Here is a 22,233-nt window from a genome sequence, read left to right as displayed (position 1 = left end):
GCCCTTGCGCTATGCTACACTGTTGCTGAGTATGCATACCCAGTGTGGAACACATATCATCACGCTAAAACAGTAGATGTGGATCTTAATGAGACATGCCGCATTATCACGGGGTGTCTGCGCCCTACACCACTGGAGAAACTACACTGTCTAGCCAGTATTGCACCACCTGACATCTGCCAGGAAGTAACAGCCAATAGTGAAAGGACCAAGGCAGTGACATCTCCAGCTCATCCCTTGTTTGGGCATCAGCCAGCACGTCAATGACTTAAATCAAGAAATAGTTTTCTAAGATCTACAGAGACTCTCGCTGGAACACCTCAGCAAGCGAGAGTCCAAAAGTGGCAGGCTCAAACCCAGAACCTCAATCATTGGCTGATACCAAATGAGAGACTCCCCCCTGGGCACACAGAAGACTGGGCGACTTGGAAGGCACTGAACAGACTGCGCTCTGGCACCGCGAGATGCAGAGCCAACCTTAAAAAGTGGGGCTGCAAAGTGGAATCCACAACATGCGAGTGTGGAGAAGAGCAAACCACTGACCACCTGCTGCAATGCAACCTGAGCCTTGCTACATACACAATGGAGGACCTCCTTGCGGCAACACCGGAGGTACTCCAAGTGGCCAGATACTGGTCAAAGGACATTTAATCAACTACTAAGATTGCAAACTTTGCGTTTTGTCTGTTGTTTGCTTGCTTTGTTAAAAATGTAATACAAATGTCTGGTTGCTCCTGACACGATAAATAAATAATCTTTGAAATCTGGAAGGGGTCCCGTGCCTACAACACCAAACCCAACCACTGCTATCCACGAGGAAGCCCGCACACAGGTGTGACTCACCCATCCCTTTGGTATGGTTGAAGTCTCCTCTCACCACTTTGCAGGTTTTGCCGTCTCCGTTGCAGATGCCGCAGCGGTCCTCTCGGGCAGCCGAGCCAATGATCCCATCGCAGCCAATTTTCTAATGGCAACAAGATGTTCTTGGTTATTTTGAAAACAAAAGATTAATAAGGAAAGATGAGCTGCAGAATGCCCATTTCTATCCGCATTTGGTCAATCTGATTTGCACACTGAAACGTACCATACAGAAAGCAGGATTGGAAGAAAGTACAATTTCTGTTTTATCCTCCACTTTAAAACCCACTCCACTGACCTAATTTTATTTTTTAACATGAAAGCCAAGGTCATGGGGGACCTTGTCGAAGGCCTTACTGAAATCCAGGTACGCTACATAGACGGCATTCCCCGCATCTACCCAGCTTGTAACTCTAACACTGAAGATGAGACACTCCTTCACTTGCTATTGTGACTATCCCTGGACCTTGATACAGCACTGGTCAAGAATGATGCTTCTTCCAGGCTAAGGGAAGGATAGAAGAATTGAGATTACTATGGCCTGATGGAAAGCGTTGCAGGCTTGTTGCTCCTTGTTCCCATCACTGCAATGCTAAAACACCCAAGAAAACCCACTACGCTGAACAGGCATCGCCAAGAAGGGAAACTGTGCAGAAGGCCTACTGAGGAGGATCCCAAACCTAGATAGTGCTTTCCTTTTCTATGAGACACAACAGCCCTGCTTTCAGAGTCGGCCCTAGGTAATTTTCAACGGTAAGCAAACAGTATTTTGGTGCCCCCCTCCCCCCCAACCAATCACTGATATATATTTTCTGTTCGTCGTGGGAGTTCTGTGTGTCATATTTGGTTCAATTCCATCATTGGTGGAGTTCAGAATGCTCTTTGATTGTAGGTGAACTATACATCCCAGTAACTACAACTCGCACATGTCAACGTCTATTTTCCCCCAAGAGTGCCTCAACAGTGCCCCTGGGCAAAATCAACTCTACTGCGAATGCTTACTTTGCATAATGGTTGAGCCGCCCCTGCCTACAGCTTCCGAGAGCTTCTGTTCTACCATCTCAAAGCTCCCTGCTTGAGCAGTAATGGCACGATCATCAGCATAGATACTGCAAATGCTTACTTTGCGTAATGGTTGAGCCGCCCCTGCCTGCTTTCAACATGGTCCTGTTCAACATCTTTATTAATGACTTAGATGAAGGGTTAGAAGGCATGATCATCAAGTTTGCAGACGACACCAAATTGGGAGGGAAAGCCAATACTCCAGAGGACAGGAGCAGGATTCAAAACGATCTTGACAGAGTAGAGAGATGGGCCAAAACTAACAAAATGAAGTTCAACAGTGACAAATGCAAGATACTCCACTTAGGCAGGAAAAATGAAATGCAAAGATACAGAATGGGGGACAATGCCTGGCTCGAGAGCAGTACGTGTGAAAAAGATCTTGGAGTCCTCGTGGACAACAAGTTAAACATGAGCCAACAATGTCATGTGGCGGCAAAAAAAGCCAATGGGATTTTGGCCTGCATCAATAGGAGCATAGTGTCTAGGTCCAGGGAAGTAATGCTACCCCTCTATTCTGCTTTGGTTAGACCACATCTGGAATATTGTGTCCAATTCTGGGCACCACAATTCAAGAGAGATGTTGACAAGCTGGAATGTGTCCAGAGGAGGGCGACTAAAATGATCAAGGGTCTGGAGAACAAGCTCTATGAGGAGCGGCTTAAGGAGCTGGGCATGTTTAGCCTGAAGAAGAGAAGGATGAGAGGAGATATGATAGCCATGTATAAATATGTGAGAGGAAGCCACAGAGAGGAGGGAGCAAGCTTGTTTTCTGTTTCCTTGCAGACTAGGACGTGGAACAATGGCTTCAAACTACAAGAGAGGAGATTCCATCTGAACATTAGGAAGAACTTCCTGACTGTGAGAGCTGTTCAGCAGTGGAACTCTCTGCCCCGGAGTGTGGTGGAGGCTCCTTCTTTGGAAGCTTTTAAGCAGAGGCTGGATGGCCATCTGTCAGGGGTGATTTGAATGCAATATTCCTGCTTCTTGGCAGGGGGTTGGACTGGATGGCCCATGAGGTCTCTTCCAACTCTTTGATTCTATGATTCTAAGCTTTCTTGGGCTTTCTTGATAATGAGCACGGCTTTACAAGAAACCTTGCTTTTCTATGTTGCATGAATGCCATCACGGCAAAGCAATCCAACTCCTCCCTTTAATATACTTAAAACCTCAAAATAGTAAAATTTGCAGATTTGTGAGATTTTCCAAAAAAAAAAAAAAAGACACATGCCACTTTCCTTGGCATGCTGTTTGAATTCTATACGGATTGGGTAGTTTGAAGGCGGTTTTTAATGTGGCTCTTGGCTATCTCTGCAGCAGAAGGCTCATGGACCCAGCCTGCACATATGTTTGGGTGTTGCTTTGCCAGCCCCATTATGATTACTGCCTTGCGTCAGAAATGACAATGCGCCTTCCTTCGCGGGGCTGTGTAATCCTTCCCATATGCTCCACCGAACAATCCGCCACAGCAGATTGAATGTAAATATTGACGTCGTTAAGTGTCATTCTGGAGATTAATCATAGTAAGGTTGTGGCAGCATAAGCACATTCCTTTGCCTTGCCAATCGTTGTTCAAACGATCCAGTAGTCACGGAAGGCCAATTCCCACAACCGTCAGGCCGGCAGGAACTGCTTTTTCACCTTCAACTCCCGACGGCTCCCTATTTGGACCATGACATTCTCCAGCAAAGGAGCTCCACTTTTCTAAGATGTGTGGAAATTACCATATATACTCATGTATAAGTGAACCTCCAAAGGAATTCACAGCTTAATTACCATATATACCCATGTATAAGTCAACTTTGTAAAGATTCACAGCTTAATTATCATATATACTTGTGCCGTCACACCCAGACCCTATAAAAATAAAAATAAAATGTGCTTCTCTCTTTGTCTGGGCGGACTGTGGGGGTCTTTCTTTAAAAGCTTGAAATTCCCAGCAACTGAGCCTACTACAGATTTTGAACACCAAAACAAAACATTTATTTCTCAAAGTCCTTGCAGACTTCGCACAGCTTGTCAAAGTTACAAACAAAACAGTCAATTGTTTTTGGGTTTTTTTTTGTCGTGTCAGGAGCAACCGCTCCTGTTGTGAGAGAATTGGCCGTCTGCAAGGACGTTGCCCAGGGGACGCCCGGATGATTTCTGATGTTTTATCATCCTTGTGGGAGGCTTCTCTCATGTCCCCGCATGAGGAGCTGGAGCTAATAGAGGGAGCTCATCCGCCTCTCCCGGGATTCGAACCTGCGACCTGTCGGTCTTCAGTCCTGCCAGCACAAGGCTTTAACCCACTGCACCACCGGGGGCTCCCTGTCAATTGGTGAAACCATAGAGATGATCTTTCTTTCTTTTTTCTTCAGTTACTAAGTTGTCCTCCTCCAAATGGTAGAAAAAATCCTGAGATCTTTTTACCCCAACCCTGTGCTAATATCTTTTAGAAAGCGTAGGCCTTCCCTATTCGAGCCCAAGGTTAGTTTTGGAGATGAAGCAAACAGTGCTCAATACCTATCTATCTATCTCAATTAAAACTCAATTGCCTTTCTTAATAACTCAATTAAGACTCAATTCTTTCCTTTACTCAATTAGCTTCTCTAGCTAAATAACTCAATCATACTTACAATGATTTTTTCAGAGCTCTCTGACTGGCCATACAGCACATCTCTAAAACTGAAGGAGGCAGGGGAGATTCCAAAATGGAGATCTCAACCCAGGAAAAAAGGCGGTCCCTACACCCAAAGAGATACTTTTCTAAACCAATAGCTGCAAAAGGGCCTGCAGGCTGGCTTTGCAGACTCTGATACTGTTTAACTTCCAGGGTGCTGCTTGGTCTGTAGCAGCTCTAGGGAAATGCAAAAGAACACTATCCCATGCAACTAAAAGGTAATGCAAACTATGCTCCTGGAAGACAGAACAATACTCATGTATAAGTGAATCTCAAAAGGAATTCACAGCTTAATTACCATATATACTCATGTATAAGTCAACTTTGTAAAGATTCACAGCTTAATTACCATATATACTCATGTATAAGACAACACTGCAAGGAATTCACAGCATAATTACCATATAGACCCATGTATAAGTCAATCTCAAAAGGAAGTCACAGCTTAGCTATACTTATGTATGAATCAATCTCGAAAGAAATTCACAGATTAATTACTATATATAGGAGCGGGCAGATCTGGCGTGCATCACGGAGACCTGGCTGGATGAAGCGGGGGGCGTAAATCTCTCCCAGCTTTGTCCTCCAGGTTTCTCCGTGCAACACCAACCAAGAGCCGGAGGACGGGGAGGCGGGGTCGCAGTGGTCTATAGAGATACCATCCATCTAACCAGGAGCCCCATCCCGCAGACCACAAATTTTGAATGCGTCCACCTGAGGGTGGGTGACCGGGACAGAATAGGGATTCTGCTAGTGTACCGTCCACCTCGCTGCACTACAGTCTCCCTACCTGAGCTAGCGGGGGTGGTCTCGAGCCTGGCGGTGGAGTCCCAACGGCTCCTTGTGCTGGGGGACTTCAACATCCACGCCGAGGCAACCCTCACAGGTGCGGCTCAGGACTTCATGTCCGCCATGGCAACCATGGGGCTGTCCCAACAAATAACTGGCCCCACCCACTGTGCTGGACACACATTGGACTTGGTTTTCTGCCAGGGATGGGAGCAGGGTGGCGGTGTGGAGGAGTTGTCCATCTCTCCGTTGCCGTGGACCGACCACTTCCTGATTAGATTTAGGCTCACTGCGCCCCCTAACCTCCGCAAGGGTGGAGGACCCATTAAGATGGTCCGCCCCAGGAGGCTAATGGATCCAAACGGATTCCTGAAGGCTCTTGGGGAGTTTCCCGCCGCCGCGGTAGGCGATGATGTCGAGGCCTTGGTCGCTCTCTGGAATGGGGAGATGGCCAGGGCTATTGACATGATCGCTCCGGAACGTCCCCTCTCAAGTAACCGAGCTAAACCAGCCCCTTGGTTCACCGAGGAGCTGGCAGCGATGAAGCGAAGGAAGAGGGTTCTAGAGAGCGTGTGGCGATCGGACCCAAGCGAGTCAAACCGAACACGGTTTGTGTCCTTTTTGAGGGCCTGTTTCCAATCTACCCTTCTTGGGCAAAGTCATGGAAAGCGTGGTGGCCTCACAACTCCAGGTATTCTTGAGAGACACGGATTATCTGGATCCGGCACAGTCTGGTTTCAGACCGGGACATGGTACCGAGACGGTCTTGGTCGCCTTAGTGGATGATCTGCGCCGGGAGCTAGACAGGGGGAGTGTGTCCCTGTTGGTGCTCCTGGACCTCTCAGCGGCCTTCGATACCGTCGACCACGGTATTCTTCTGGGGCGCCTTGCAGAGATGGGTCTTGGGGGCACTGCTCTGCAGTGGCTCCGGTCATTTCTGGAGGGTCGTACTCAGAAGGTGTTACTGGGGGACTCCTGTTCAACACCGCAGCCGTTGACCTGTGGCGTTCCTCAGGGTTCTTGTCCCCCTTGCTGTTTAACATCTACATGAAGCCGCTGGGTGAGATCATCCGGAGTTTCGGGGTGCGGTGTCACCTGTACGCAGATGACGTCCAACTCTGTCACTCCTTCCCACCTGCTACTAAGGAGGCCGTCGAAGTCCTGAACCGGTGCCTGGCCGCTGTAATGGTCTGGATGAGGGCGAACAAACTGAAATTAAATCCAGACAAGACAGAGGTACTCCTGGTCAGTCGCAAGGCCGAACAGGGTATAGGGTTACAGCCTGTGCTGGACGGGGTCGCACTCCCCTTGAAGGCGCAGGTTCGCAGCTTGGGTGTGACCCTGGACTCATCGCTGAGCCTGGAGCCCCAGGTTTCAGCGGTGACCAGGGGAGCATTTGCACAGCTTAGGCTCGTGCGCCAGCTGCGCCCGTATCTTGGGAAGTCTGACTTGGCCACGGTGGTACACGCTTTGGTCACATCCCGCCTTGACTACTGCAACGCTCTCTACGTGGGGCTGCCCTTGAAGACGGTCCGGAAGCTCCAGCTAGTCCAGCGCGCGGCAGCCATGTTGTTAACGGGAGCTGGACGCAGAGAGCATACAACGCCCCTGCTGTCCCAGCTCCACTGGCTGCCGATCTGCTACCGGGCCCAATTTAAGGTGCTGGTGTTATCCTACAAAGCCCTAAACGGTTCCGGCCCAAAATACCTTGCAGACCGCATCTCGGCCTACGAGCCCACGAGGGCCTTGAGATCATCCGGGGAGGCCCTTCTCTCGGTCCCGCCTGCCTCACAGGCACGTCTGGCGGGGACGAGGGAGCGGGCCTTCTCGGTGGTGGCCCCCCGGCTGTGGAACACCCTCCCTGCTGAAGTTAGACAGGCGCCCTCCTTGATGGCCTTTCGCAGGGGCCTGAAAACATGGCTCTTCGAGCAGGCCTTCAATTGAATGTATCGAATGACAATGGAATGAACTAGGACTACGAGCTGGCTATGACCCCAGGACTTGACGAAGCGGATTTTTAGTATAAGTGTATGTTATGTTGTATTGTCTGGTTTGTATCGTCATGGCTCACTGTATACTGTTTTCTTTGTTGTTGTTCACCGCCCCGAGTCGCCCTCGGGCTGAGAGGGGCGGTCAATAAATGCAAGAAATAAAATAATAATAAATAAATAAACACTGAAAGGAATTCACAGCTTAATCTGCTGTTTAGTATGCATGCCCAGTGTGGAACACATCTCTCCACGCTAAAACAGTGGATGTGGCTCTTAATGAGATATGCTGCATTATCACAGGCTGTCTACACCCTACACCACTGGAGAAATTATACTGTTTAGCTGGTATTGTACCACCTGACATCCGCCAGGAAGTAGCAGCCAGTAATGAAAGGACCAAGGCATTGACATCTCCAGCCCATCCTCTGTCTGGATATTAGCCAGAGCACCAACAACTTAAATAAAGAAATAGTTTTCTTCAGAGATACTCGCAGAAACACCTCAGTAAGTGAGAGTCCAAAAGTGGCAGGCTAAAACCCAAAACCTCAAGCCATGGCTGATACCAAATGAGAGACTCCCCCCTGCGGCACACAGAAGACACAGAAGACTGGGCGACTTGGAAGGCACTGAACAGACTGCACTCCGGCACCATGAGATGCAGAGCCAAACTTAAGAAAGGGGGCCACAAAGTGGAGTCCACGACAGCTTAATTACCATGTACACTCATGTTTAAATCAACCTAATTTAATTACCATATATACTCAAGCTCATATTTAAGACTAGGTAGGTATGGGGCCAAGGAATGAACTTAGATGACCCATGGATAACTTGAGGATCATGCCTTCTTCTTTAGAAGTTTCATTCATTTTACTCGTTCTTCTGTTTCTGTTGAAACTCCTCTGAGGTTTTGTTGAACCAGGAAACAATCTCCATATTCACTCAAGCCTTTGCTGTCTTACATTTAAAGACTTTCAGTGAAATTAAACGGCAACTTGGATCAAATAATTTGAAATGTCACCCACCCAAATCAAAGTAGGAAGAGAATTCCATATATTTGAAGGAAAGTGTTTGAGGAGGCTTACTCCTTCCTTCCTTCCTTCCTTTTCTGAAACAGCCAAGACGTCTGATTCTTTGGAACTCACATTGTATTATGAAACAAGGCAGGAGACTTTCCTTTTGAATGTCAAGATGGTCCCCCAGAATACACACAGATAATTCTAATGGTGGGCATGCCGTGATTCATATCCATTCTCTGCCTGGTGAAAGAGGACCTCCAAGGACCATCATTCATCTTATTGTTCCACCATCCTCAGAAGCCTACAATGCCTCAAGTGGCAAATTAGGAAATATCCACCTTATCTTATCAACCCTAGAAACCCAAAATGTTTCAAATATTGTCCTTTTGGGCCATAATGCAATTTAAGTTTTGAACCAATGCGCTTTTTTTTGCCACTGGTGAAAAAGAAATAGACCCCAGAATGGGAAGCTTGGGAGTTTTCCAAGACTGTTAGTCTTTTCTGCCAAAGATTTCTAATGCCTCACCAAACAACAAATCCCAGGATTCCATAGCACTGAGAGAAGGCACTTAAAGTGGTGAAAAACTGTGTTAATTTTCATAACCCACATGTCCATGAGCGTCTTAAGGGCTTCCTTTCTTGGATCAAGTGTTGCACATCTTGCCTGACCCTGATGCAAATGGAGCAAATTTTCTGCAGCTTTAAAGCAAACACATGGCAGCGTTTAGGGCAGACTGCTCCAGCGTTTGAGGCTGGGGTTGCATTTTCATGAGATATCTTGGGACTTTGAAAGAATCTTGCTTGGCAGGAAGAGTAGATCACGGCTTGTTGGAAGGTAGAAACGTGCACCATTAGACTGGGCCTAGTTCACTGTCCGTAACTGAAGAGGAATACTTTAACAAAACAACATTACTAGTTCAGCTATTGCAAAAGGTCCAGTTGATGGAAACAAGAGAAATGTCTAGAATCCTTCAGGGAGTGTAATCAATGGGTATATGATGATTCTCGCTTTGCAGCGGGGAAAAAACTGTGGAAATTCTTGTGAAACTTTCTATTAGGCTTGTTATACCGTCGCGCCTGGGGCTTTAGTTCTTAGTGAAAGAAACATGGACGTGGCATCATCTCCCCAGGGGCCTAAAGAGAAGTTCTCAGAGGTTTCCACCACAAATGATGTTTAGATGGCTTGAGAAGTACAACAAAGTATTTTATTAATGAACAATCAAACAAAAACTTCTCTTGTCTTCGGTAAAGTTAAGCAAATGATTCCAAGCTTTTAGGCAACTGGTGAATTCCTAATCTTGCCCACGAAGGACAGGCAACTATCTTCAATAACTTCTTCTTTAAAGGAAAATGCTCTTTTTAACTTCTCCCAGGCTGACCGTAATCTAACCCTTACTGATGTGGGCTCCGCTACCGGGTCGAACTGCTTCTCGAACGCCGAGTGGACCTACCAGTAAAGGCTTAGATGTTCTCCAGCTGGAGTTCTTTGGTCTTTAGGGCTGTTTTCCTGGAAATTCTTGGATGCTCTTAAAACTGTTTCCCCCCGGAAATCTTGAGAGTTGAAGCTTTTGTACAGGGGAAGCTTGCACACGTCCTATACATTAGCTTTCCTTGTTGAGACTAACTAAAAAAATGGCTCCCTTCCCTTCCCAATTGCCCTGAGCAAGGGGCGGGACCAAAACTTAACGATGATGGTCAGGTGACTTGCCCTACAACTGCAACCAAAGGAAGCCACCTTTCTGCAGAGTCCCTGAAACCTTGGACTGCAAGCAAACATTGAATACAAATGTTGCAATCCAGAGCAGGGAACAAGGCCCTAAGATAACTATCCACCACACTTGGCTGTGAAAAACAATCCTTTTTTTATTGAAGAAAAATGGTTACAAAATAAAGGAAAAATGCAAGTCAAAAGCCACAGCAAAATCAGCAAACATGAATTTAAATGGACAAAGCAAAACCAAAAGCCTCACTGGGAAATACTGGAATCTGTTAGCAATCCACTAACCGTACTTGATATCCTAGAAATCTTCCCAAACTATGGCCAGGGAACCGGGAGAACTGCCAAGGTCTTCATCAATTCTGAAACGATGCCTGAACTGAGACAATCAGCCCGGCGTATTGCAATTAAAACTCAAGAATTGGTTCCGTGAACCGCCCTTCTGTTTTGAAGCCAATGTTTTTAATTCTTGAATTTGGGAGGATCGACGCAAACTGAGTGATTTACTTCTGTCTTCCCAAATTTGGCCCCTTCTGTTGTCATTACAGTTAACAGGTGCAGAAGGGAGGGAAAGTTCAAGGTCTCCCTCTGAAACATTCTCATGAACACTGGTACTTTCTACAGAAGTTCCTTCCTCACTAATTTCAGGAACATTGGCATTTTCCAAACCTACAGCAGTTTCTTCCTCACTAATTTCAGGAGCATTGGCATCAAAAGGTACATTTCCACTAGCATCAGTAAATATACTTTCATTAGCATCAGGAGGAACAAACAGAGAATCAGGTTCAAGTTCAAACTCAGGCTGAACCGCAACAACAAAGCAAATAAGGTTGGAGCTCCTGGTACAGCAGTACCAGCACAATTATTATTATTATTATTATTATTATTATTATTATTATTATTATTACTCTCCAGGCCATTGATCCTTTGAGTCTCCCTCTTCCTCTGGACACCTTCCAACTTAGAGTCAATATATCTCTTCAATTGTGGGGCCCAGCATTGGTTATTTCAGGTGAAGAGGTCTGGCCAAAGCAGGACTTCCCTTGTTGTGGGCACTCTCCTCCTTTGGATACAGCCACAAAGCCCATTGGTTTTTTAGCTGCTGCATTACATTGTAGGCTCATCCTCAACCTCACTCAAACGGAGTGAAAAAGCGCAATAAAGCCAAGCATCCTCTTCTTCTTTATGGTTCACCTTGGGCCTTGGGATGATCTCATGCTGCCTTTTTATGCAAACGAAAGGCAATCGGCTGGAGCCTGGCAATGTTCTCAAGGAAGACGGCTATTGTAACTCAATTCTCAAGGCATTCTCATCTTTGGATGGCTTCCAAAGCTCACATGTGAGTGAAGATTCTTTAAAAACACCATGACCGAATTCGGTAACCAGCTGTGGTTGGAACTAGCGGGACTGAATTATAATTCTTGGAACAATGAGCAGCAACAGAAAGAACGCAACGAGAGGAAAAGGTGCTCCCATCTCTTAGAAGAACATGGAAGGGGAAGCAAATTTGGGAAGGAATAACTTATTAATACGTTTATGGGAAAGTTTTACAACCAGGTCAGATCTCCAGCGAGTAAAACTGCAGGTGATTCTTGGACCGAAGTTCGGGTTGGCTGAAGTGCACATTGCGAGGGATGGGAGGGATGGGAGCCACTTTCTCATATTCTGCTCACACAGCTTTTGATAGAGTTGGACTCATGCGACTGGGGGGCTTTCAAGCTGAAAACCAATTGACTTCAACTGGGCGTGAAACTCATACGTTAGCAAAATGTGTTTTTCTTTGACATGTAAACAGTAGAGGCCACGAGAGGTTAAATAACTGCATTCCTCCATTGATTTTAAAAGAGCAAGCCTCTCAAAATAATTTTCTACAGATATAAAAGCAATAAATAAAATGGCATTTGTTAAAACAAGAAAATTAATGAAACCACTACAGCCAGTCCTCCATATTCACTGGACTCCCACAAAACCAACAACAACAAGTATTTGTAATTTAGTATTAATTATATTATCTTACTAGCTGTCCCCTGCCACACGTTGCTGTGGCCCAGTTTGGTGATTTGGAAAATAAAGTAATGAGAAAGTGTTGGTTTCTAATATATGTAATGTGTTGATGCTTGTGGGTAAACAATATTCCTTGTTTCTATGTCAGTGTTGGACCAGACCACGCCGATCACCGTTTCTATGTCAGTGTTGATGTGGAGATTGTCTGGTTTGCCCACCCTGGAACATGCAACATATAATTGTCATTCTTTAGGGGTCCCTTTCAAATCTATGATACTATATCTGTGCATGTGTGAATCATATCTATCTATATCTATGGCTGGATGGCTCTTTGTCAGGAGGGCTTTGATTATGTTTTCTTGTCCTGGTGAAGGGAGTTGGACTGGATGGCCTTAAGTATGGGGGTTCTGTGTGGGAAGTTTGCCCCAATTCTGTCATTGGTGGGGTTCAGAATGATCTTTTATTGTAGGTGATCTATAAATCCCAGTAACTACAACTCCCAAACGTCAAGGTCTATTTTCCCCAAACTCCATCTTGTTGTAATGATCAAGTTAGAACGTAAAGGAGTAAGTCCTTTGTTGTTCATTTGTTCAGTCGTCTCTGACTCTTCGTGACCTCATGGACCAGCCCACGCCAGAGCTCCCTGTCGGCCGTCACCACCCCCAGCTCCTTCAAGGTCAGTCCAGTCACTTCAAGGATGCCGTCCATCCATCTTACCCTTGGTCGGCCCCTCTTCCTTTTGCCTTCTACTTTCCCCAGCATCATTGTCTTCTCCAGGCTTTGCTGTCTCCTCATGATGTGGCCAAAGTACTTCAACTTTGTCTCTAGTATCTTTCCCTCCAGTGAGCAGCCGGGCTTTATTTCCTGGAGGATGGACTGGTTGGATCTTCTCGCAGTCCAAGGCACTCTCAGAACTTTCCTCCAACACCACAGTTCAAAAGCATCGATCTTCCTTCACTCAGCCTTCCCTAAGGTCCAGCTCTCACATCCGTAGGTGACTACAGGGAATACCATGGCTTTGACTAGACGGATCTTTGTTGCCAGTCTGATATCTCTACTCTTTACTATTTTATCGAGACTGGACATTGCTCTCCTCCCAAGAAGTAAGCGTGTTCTGTTTTCCTGGCTACAGTCTGCATCTGAAGTAATCTTTGCACCTAGAAATACAAAGTCTGTCACGGCCTCCACATTTTCTCCCTCTATTTCCCAGTTGTCAATCATTCTTGTTGCCATAATCTTTGTTTTTTTGATGTTTAGCTGCAACTCGGCTTTTGCGCTGTCTTCTTTCACCTTGATTAGAAGGCTCCTCAGCTCCTCCTCGCTTTCGGCCATCAGAGTGGTGTCATCTGCATATCTGAAGTTGTTAATGTTTCTTCCAGCAATTTTCACCCCAGCTTTGCATTCCTCCAGCCCCGCACATCGCATGATGTGTTCTGCATACAAGTTAGAAAGGTTGGGTGAGAGGATGCAGCCTTGTCGTACGCCTTTCCCAGTCTTGAACCAGTCTGTTGTTCCGTGGTCAGTTCTGACTGTTGCTACTTGGTCCTTGTACAGATTCCTCAGGAGAGAGGGAAGGGGACTTGGGATGCCCATCCCACCAAGAACTTGCCACAATTTATTATGATCCACACAGTCAAAGGCTTTAGAGTAGTCAATGAAGCAGAAGTAGATGTTTTTCTGAAACTCCCTGCCTTTCTCCATTATCCAGCGGATATTGGCAATCTGGTCTCTCGTTCCTCTGCCTTTTCTAAACCCAGCTTGAACATCTGGCAACTCTCGCTCCATGTATTGCTGGAGCCTTCCTTGCAGGATCTTGAGCATTACCTTCCTGGCATGAGAAATAAGGGCCACTGTACAGAAGTTGGAGCAGCCTTTCGCATTTCCCTTTTTTGGTATGGGGATGTAAGTCCTATTACAGATAAATTGGTTAGCAGCAACGCTTTGAATCCATCCTGGTAATGCCACGGTTTAGGAACACCTCCTGAGAAGGCTCTCCCATATGGGTTGATCTACAAAGGACCCACACTGGGGAGAAACCCTATACATGCCTGGAGTGTAGACAGAGGTTCACTCAAAGGGGAGATCTATGTTCACATCAAAGGAGGCACACTATGGGTGAGTCTACACTGCAAAATGAATGTGGGTTGACACCGTGTTAGCTGCCACGGCTCAATGCTATGGAATCATGGGGGTTGTAATTTTACAAGCTATTGTACCAGAAATTCCCAAGGCAGAATAAAAGCCAACGCCAACCCTGGTTTTTAAAAAGTTGCAGCTAGTCCTGGAAATGCATAAGAAATAGATTGGGACAGGGAACACATTTGTGTAAAGATCCTGACCAGCACAGGTACAAATCCAGCCAAATCCTCAGGTTTTTGGTCACTCTGGATGAGCCCTGTGTTGACAAGGTGTCTGCTTTATCCGGGAAGCACCTTCTATTCGTTGTTCATCCCACAGAGCTGAATCAAAAACCTCTTGGCTGCCACAACAGCATGGCTGGTTCTGAAGGCCAGGAAGACATTTCCTCCCAGGATTGGCCTCTCCATTCCTACTCAGAGGGCCAAGAGACTTCCAGGCAGAAATTCAAAGAGACCTGAGGACCCACTAGAGCAGCGGTTCTCAACCTGGGGGTTGCGACCCCCAGGGGGGTTGTTCGGCCATTTTCGGGGGGCGGGGGTCTCGAGGCTGCCTTGGTGCTCAATTTCTAGGCGAAAGAGCAGGTGTTGTCCATAGTCACCTCCAAGGTCACGTGGCTGACATGACAGCATGGAACGCTGTTGTTGGGTATTTGTGCCAAATTTGGTCCAGTGAATGAAAATACATCCTGCATTTCAGATATTTACATTATGATTCATAACAGTAACACAATTACAATCAGGAAGTAGCAATAATAGTAATTTTATGGTTGGGGGTCACCACAACGTGAGGCACTGCATTAGGAAGGTTGAGAACCACTGCACTAGAGATCCTCACAAGTTTGCAATGTTGGGGAATCACCCCCAAAGCCTGGTGGAACACCTTGCACTTGTGCCTGGTACGTATTATCATGCTTAACATATCATAGGGTGAGATAGACTCTTGATGTCTACTCAACTACTTTCAGATTCTGTGCTTAGGAAGACTGACCCATTCGTGCAAATGATTTTTTCCCCCTGAGCACTCAAAAATTCTCATACCAGCAGAAATACCTGTAGAATTATTTTCATATAGTTCATCATCAAAATGATAAGACCACATAAAATTATCATATTTACTCTAATGTACATCTTCTTTTTTGGTAAATTACATTGTCACAACTGAAGTGCGCATTGTATCGCATTATGTTGTACTCGAGTAAATGCGGTATTAAGGGTTGAGCATCCTGAATTCCAAACTGAAATGCTCCAAACCTCAAAATTATCTTATTGGCTGCTTGAGATCATGACAGCTTTGGTTCCTAATGGTTCACTGTGCGCAAACTTTCTTTCATGCACAGTATTATTAAACTGTTGTATAAAATACCTTCAGCTGTGCATATAAGGCATATTCGCAACATTAATCAGACCTTCATTCGACTAAATCAGGGGTCCTCAAACATTTTAAACCGGGGGCCAGTTCACTGTCCCTCAGGCCGTTGGAGGGACAGACTATAGTTTTTTTTTAAAGAAAATCAATACAAAAATTCCTACATTGCACATATCTGATTTTGCTGTGTGGAAGGGCCCTTAGAGGGGGTTCTTTCTAGCCCTCTTTAGGCAGTAATTTCAGGAGCAGAGAATGGGAAATCTTCCTATTTCTATTCTGAACAAAATCTGGCTATCAGTATTTAAAAAACTCTAAAATTATAACTGTAAATAAAGCACAACACTCAAACACAGGGGAACTCCAGACAAGAAACAATCAGGGCCAGCTAATCACCTCTCAACAAAGGATTCTCCTTAAAAACTGTCAGGCTATGAAATGGTAATCAAGGTGGCCAATTGAAACATTCATACCTACCTCCAACAGACAAGAGTTCTTTCTCCCACCCTGGATCTTCCACAATTTTCCTAGTTAAAAGTTTTCCTCTGACATGAAGTCCAGTCATGTCTGACTCTGGGGTGTGGTGCTCATCTGCATTTCTAAGTCGAAGAGCCGGCGTTGTCCGTAGACACCTCCAAGGTCATGTGGCCGGCATGACTGCATGGAGCGCCGGGGCAGCCTCCCTTGGCTGGCTCACGCTACCCATCAGGCCCAATGGGCAGCATGAGCCTACCAAGGGAGGAGCAGCACCATGCGGCCTACTTGCGAGTAAAGCACCTCGCAAGGTGCTTTACGCGCAAGTAGGCCACACGGAGCAGCTACCCTTGGCTGGCTCATGCTGCCCATCGGGCCTGACGGATAGCATGAGCCTGCCAAGGGAGGAGCAGCCCCACGTGGCCTACTTGTGAGTAAAGCACCTCGTGAGATGCTTTACGCGCGAGTAGGTCATGCGGAGCAGCTGCCCTTGGCTGGCTCATGCTGCCCCTCGGGCCTGACGGATAGCGTGAGCCTGCCAAGGGAGGGGCACTGTGTGTGTGGGGGGGTGCTCCTCCTCCGTGGGCCGGATAAGTGCCCTTGGCAGGCCAGAAGTGGCCCGCGGGTCGTAGTTTGAGGACCCCTGGACTAAATGATAATGTTTTACATGTATTTTAATCTAATGTTTTATCTTTTGTATAATGTTGTACGTAATGTGTTGTATGTTGTCGGCATCGAATTGCAATTGTTGTAAGCCGCCCTGAGTCCCCTGAAGGGACGGGGTAGAAATGTTGAAATAAATAATAATAAATAAATAATAATTAGGTGTATGTTTAGACTCAGGTCTTATCTCTAAGCTACTCTATTCTGTACATTTATGCAAATACAGATATTCCAAAATCCTCCCAAATCTAAAGTCCAAAAGACTCAATGTGTATAAGTTACAAGTCTGTGAAAGGTAATAAATTGTGTGTCTGCTTGTGTCTTCATGCCTGATGTTGACTTATGGGGACTCAGTGAGCACAACGAACACACAAAAGTGGTTTTGCCTGTTCCTTTCCCTCTGAAATCAAGTCCCTGGGATTCAGCGATGGCCTCATATTCACAGCCTGAGGGACAGTTATTTTGGCTCCCAATCAAAAAGGAGTTTACTAGCTAAGAAGTGTGACATATAGGATGTAATAAAGAAGTTACTCCACCTGGCACTTGCCATGAACGCAGAGATCCATCTCATACGGCCCGCACGGTGTCCCATCCACGACCCGATCTGATACCAGCACAGGAGACTCCTTCCCAAAAGGGAAGCAATGCAGTTCGCAGGGCTTCTCTGGAGGGAAGAAGAAGCACATCATCATCATCATCATCATCATCATCCAATTTATCTCTCCCAAATGGGACTGAAAGCAGCACACACAACCGAAGTGCTGTTGTCTATCTCACGAGCAACAAAACACTCAAGATGAGTCAGGAGATGGCTGTGAAACCAACACCCCATTTCAAAGGATAGAGGATGCAATATATATTAACTAGCTGTCCCCTGCCACGCGTTGCCGTGGCCCAGTCTGGTGTTGATTTCTAATATTTCTAATATATGTAATGCCTTGATGCTTGTGGGTAAACAGTATTTCTTCCTGTTTCTTTGTTACTGTTGATGTGGAGATTGTCTGGTTTGCCTACTCTGGAACATACAACATATAATTATCCTTCTTTAGAGGTCCCTTTCAAATCTATGATACTATATCTCTCTGTGTGTGAATCATATTTATCTTTCTATCAATCTATCTATCTATGACTGGATGGCTCTTTATCAGGAGGGCTTTAATTACGTTTTCTTGCCCTGGTGAAGGGAGTTGGACTGAATGGCCTTAAGTATTTTCTGATGGTCATGGGAGTTCTGTGTGGGTAGTTTGCCCCAATTCTATCGTTGGTAGGATTTAGAATGTTCTGATTATAGGTGAACTATAAATCCCAGTAACTACAACTCGCAAATGTCAAGGTCTATTTCCCCCAAACTCCATCTGTGGTCATATTGAGTGTAAGTGCCAAGTTTGGTCCAGATTCATCATTGTTTGAGTCCACAGTGCTCTCTGGATGTAGGTGAACTACAACTCCCAAACTCAAGGTCAATGTCCACCAAATGCTGCTAGATTTTCTGTTGGTCATGGGAGGCCTGTGTGCCAGGTTTGGTTCAATTCCATTGTTGGTGGAGTTCAGAATGCTCTTTGATTGTAGGTAAACTATAAATCCCAGCAACTACAACTCCCAAATGACAAAATCATAATTTTTTGAGTGATGGTCACTCTCTCTCTCTCTCTATCTATCTATCTATATCTATGGGTGGACGGCTCTTTGGCAGGAGGGCTTTGATTACGTTTTCTTGCCCTGGTGAAGGGAGTTGGACTGGATGGCCTTAAGTATGGGGGTTCTGTGTGGGAAGTTTGCTCCAGTTCTGTTGTTGGTAGGGTTTAGAATGCTCTGATTATAGGTGAACTATAAATCCCAGTAACTACAACTCGCAAATGTCAAGGTCTATTTCCCCCAAACTGAAAGCATCACACACTGTGCTCATATATGGGCATATTGAGTATTCGTGCCAAGTTTGGTCCACATCCATCATTGTTTGAGTCCACAGTGATCTCTGGATGTAGGTGAACTACAACTCCTAAACTCAAGGTCAATGCCCACCAAACCCTTCCAGTGTGTTCTGTTGGTCACGGAAGTCCTGTATGCCATGTTTGGTTCAATTCATCATTGTGGAGTTCAGAATGTTCTTTGATTGTAGGTGAACTATAAATCCCAACAACTACAACTCCCAATTGACAAAATCATAAATTTTTTGAATGATGGTCACTCCTTGTGTCGTGAGACGTTTTGTTGCCAAATTTGGTGTGATTTCATTCATTGGTTCTTTTGTTTTTAAAGTACTCATTACGCACAGAGCATTTATATATATATAGATATTAATTTGCATCGACATGGGAGACCAATCTGAAAGGGCCTTCCTTTCCTTGGCTTGTGTTGCAATTCCAAGATTGTCCGTCCTGCAGCCTTGGCACTAGAGTCATGCTAAACATCCTGCAATAATGGAATTGACTCCTTCTGTCCTTTTCTTTAGCTACTGTCAAATACAACCAGCCCAGTGGATTGTTGTAGGTTTTTCCGGGTTATATGGCCATGTTCTAGAGGTATTTTCTCCTGACGTTTCGCCTGCATCTATAGCAAGCATCCTCAGAGGTAGTGAGGTACCTCACTACCTCTGAGGATGCTTGCCATAGATGCAGGTGAAACGTCAGGAGAAAATGCCTCTAGAACAGTGTTTCTCAACCTGGGAGTCGGGACCCCCGGGGGGGGGGGGTCACATAGGGAGAGCCAGAGGGATCGCCAAAGACCAGAAAGCACAATATTTTCTGTTGGTCATGGGGGTTCTGTGTGGGAAGTTTGGCCCAATTCTATCATTGATGGGGTTCAAAATGCTCTTTGATTGTAGGTGAACTATAAATCCCAGCAACTACAACTCCCAAATGTCAAAGTATATTTTCCCCAAACTCCAGTGGTGTTCACATTTGGGTGTACTGAGTATTTGTGTCAAGTTTGATCCAGATCCATCATTGTTTGAGTCCTCAGTACTCTCTGGATATAGGTGAACTACAACTTCAAAACTCAAGGTCAATGACCACCAAACGCTCCCAGTATTTTCTGTTGGTCCTGGGGGTTCTGTGTGGGAAATTTGGCCCAATTCTATCACTGGTGGAGTGCAGAATGCTCTTTGATTGTAGGTGAACTATAAATTCCAGCAACTGCCACTCTGAAATGACAAAATGAATCCCTCTCCCAACCCCACCAGTATTCAAATTTGGGCATATTGTGTATTTGTGCCAAATTTGGTCCAGTGAATGAAAATACATCCTGTATTTTCAGATATTTACATTACGATTCATAGCAGTAGCAAAATTACATGAAGTAGCAACAAAAATAATTTTATGTTTGGGGGTCACCACAACATGAGGAACGGTATTAAGGGGTCACGACATTAGGAAGGTTGAGAACCACTGCTCTAGAACATGACCATATAACCCAGAAAAACCTACAACAACCCAGTGATTCCGGCCATGAAAGCCTTCGACAATACACAACCAGCCCATCTCATTCACTTTTATGGTGCAACCAATTTTTTTTAATGAAATCTGATTGTGTAAAAGTGATATACGGAATGTAATAAAGGAAGTACATCAAATACGCATAATACAAATATATCTCTCCACCAAACCCAACCGTGAACCACCACCCATGATGTCTGACACTATGAAATGTGAAACTAATATCTCATTAAAATCTATCCTTTGTTGTTGTTCATTCGTTCAGTCGTCTCCGACTCTTCGTGACCTCATGGACCAGCCCACGCCAGAGCTCCCTGTCGGCCGTCACCACCCCCAGCTCCTTCAAGGTCAGTCCAGTCACTTCAAGGATGCCGTCCATCCATCTTGTCCTTGGTCGGCCCCTCTTCCTTTTGCCTTCCACTTTCCCCAGCATAATTGTCTTCTCTAGGCTTTGCTGTCTCCTCATGATGTGGCCAAAGTACTTCAACTGTGTCTCTAGTCTCCTTCCCTCCAGTGAGCAGTCGGGCTTTATTTCTTGGAGGATGGACTGGTTGGATCTTCTCGCAGTCCAAGGCACTCTCAGAACTTTCCTCCAACACCACAGTTCAAAAGCATCGATCTTCCTTCGCTCAGCCTTCCCTAAGGTCCAGCTCTCACATCCGTAGGTGACTACAGGGAATACCATGGCTTTGACTACCCTTATCTACCCTTATCTTCCTATTAATAATTTTCCCTTGCTACAGTTTTGAAGTCCATCTTTGTTTTCCTTTCTAGGTATTCAAATGGAAGCCTCTATTTCCAGACAAAGTCTTCATTATTTCCTCTTCTAATGCAGTTGGGCCGCTTGGCCATTTGGACAGAGTCTAATCATTTTCCTTTCCAGCCCTTTATAAATAGCTCTTTTTTCCACTTCCATGATTTTAATATGATTACTCTTGCAGCTACAAAACTATATTGCCAAATGTATTGTCGAAGGCTTTCATGGCTGGAATCACTAGGTTCTTGTAGGTCTTTTCGGGCAAAGAGCTCTCTGCTGACGCTAGGTGTGAATGTTTCAGCTGACCACCTTCATTAGCATTTGAAGGCCTGCCTGAGCCTGGGAAAATGTTCTGTTGAGAGGTGTTAAGATGTGCAAATAGGTGTTGAGAGGTGTTAAGAGGAAACAACCAGGCACATCTTAACACCTCTCAACAGAACATTTTCCCAGGCTCAGGCAGGCCTTCAAATGCTAATGAAGGTGGTCAGCTGAAACATTCACACCTAGCTTCAGCAGAGAGCTCCTTGCCCCACCCCAGTCATTCCACAGATATATAAACCCATTTTCCTATTTTCAACAGACCTCACTACCTCTGGGGATGCTTGCCATAGATGCAGGCGAAACGTCAGGAGAAATGCCTCTAGAACATGGCCCTATAGCCCGAAAAAACCTACAAGAACCTATATTGCCAAATGTCTATGTCTTCTTTACTGGTTTTTTTTTTTTTGCCAAATTAATCTAAGAGGCAGATTTCTAGGTGTTTCTTGACCTTTTAAGTCATTATTAGGTCTGTTTCCTTGATTACCTTTCCCCGAAAAGTTTGTACCAGCCTACAAGCCTGATCCGGCCACGGTGGTCCACGCTCTTGTTACATCCCAAATAGATTACTGCAACGTACTCTACATGGGGTTGCCTTTGTTTGGAAACTCCAACTAGTCCAATGGGCAGCAGCCAGATTACTAACTGGAGTTTTGTATTGTTTTGTTTTTGTCATGTCAGGAGCGACTTGAGAAACTGCAAGTCACTTTTGGTGTGAGAGAATTGGCTCTCTGCAAGGACGTTGCCCAGGGGAAGCCCAGATGATTTGATGTCTTTTTAATCATCCTTGTGGGAGTCTTCTCTCATGTCCCCACATGAGGAGCTGAAGCTGGAGCTGATAGAGGGAGCTTATCTGCCTCTCCCCGGATTCGAACCTGCGACCTGTCGGTCTTCAGTCCTGCCGGCACAGGGATTTAACCCACTGCACCACTGGGGGCACCACTAACTGGAGTGACATACAGGGAACATACCGCCCCCTCTTGTGTC

At 45.6% G+C, this 22,233-nt stretch overlaps 1 protein-coding gene across 2 annotated transcripts in view; it reads right to left on the bottom strand.

Moving 5' to 3' along the window:
* Positions 1–22,233, bottom strand: part of ADAMTS17 (ADAM metallopeptidase with thrombospondin type 1 motif 17) — a 262,297-nt gene that overhangs the window by 63,620 nt on the left and 176,444 nt on the right. For both annotated transcript variants that reach the window (XM_067471299.1, XM_067471300.1), the window contains exons 14-15: positions 17,274–17,401; positions 844–964 (exon numbers count right to left, since the gene is read on the bottom strand). In XM_067471299.1, the coding sequence (XP_067327400.1) occupies positions 844–964; positions 17,274–17,401 (249 nt within the window). The remainder of the gene's footprint in view (positions 1–843; positions 965–17,273; positions 17,402–22,233) is intronic.

Source organism: Anolis sagrei, chromosome 9 (genome assembly GCF_037176765.1).
Source record: "Anolis sagrei isolate rAnoSag1 chromosome 9, rAnoSag1.mat, whole genome shotgun sequence".
NCBI lineage: Eukaryota > Metazoa > Chordata > Lepidosauria > Squamata > Dactyloidae > Anolis > Anolis sagrei.
Note: the sequence above shows the minus strand (reverse complement) of the source record. Positions and strands in the feature narration are given on the sequence as shown.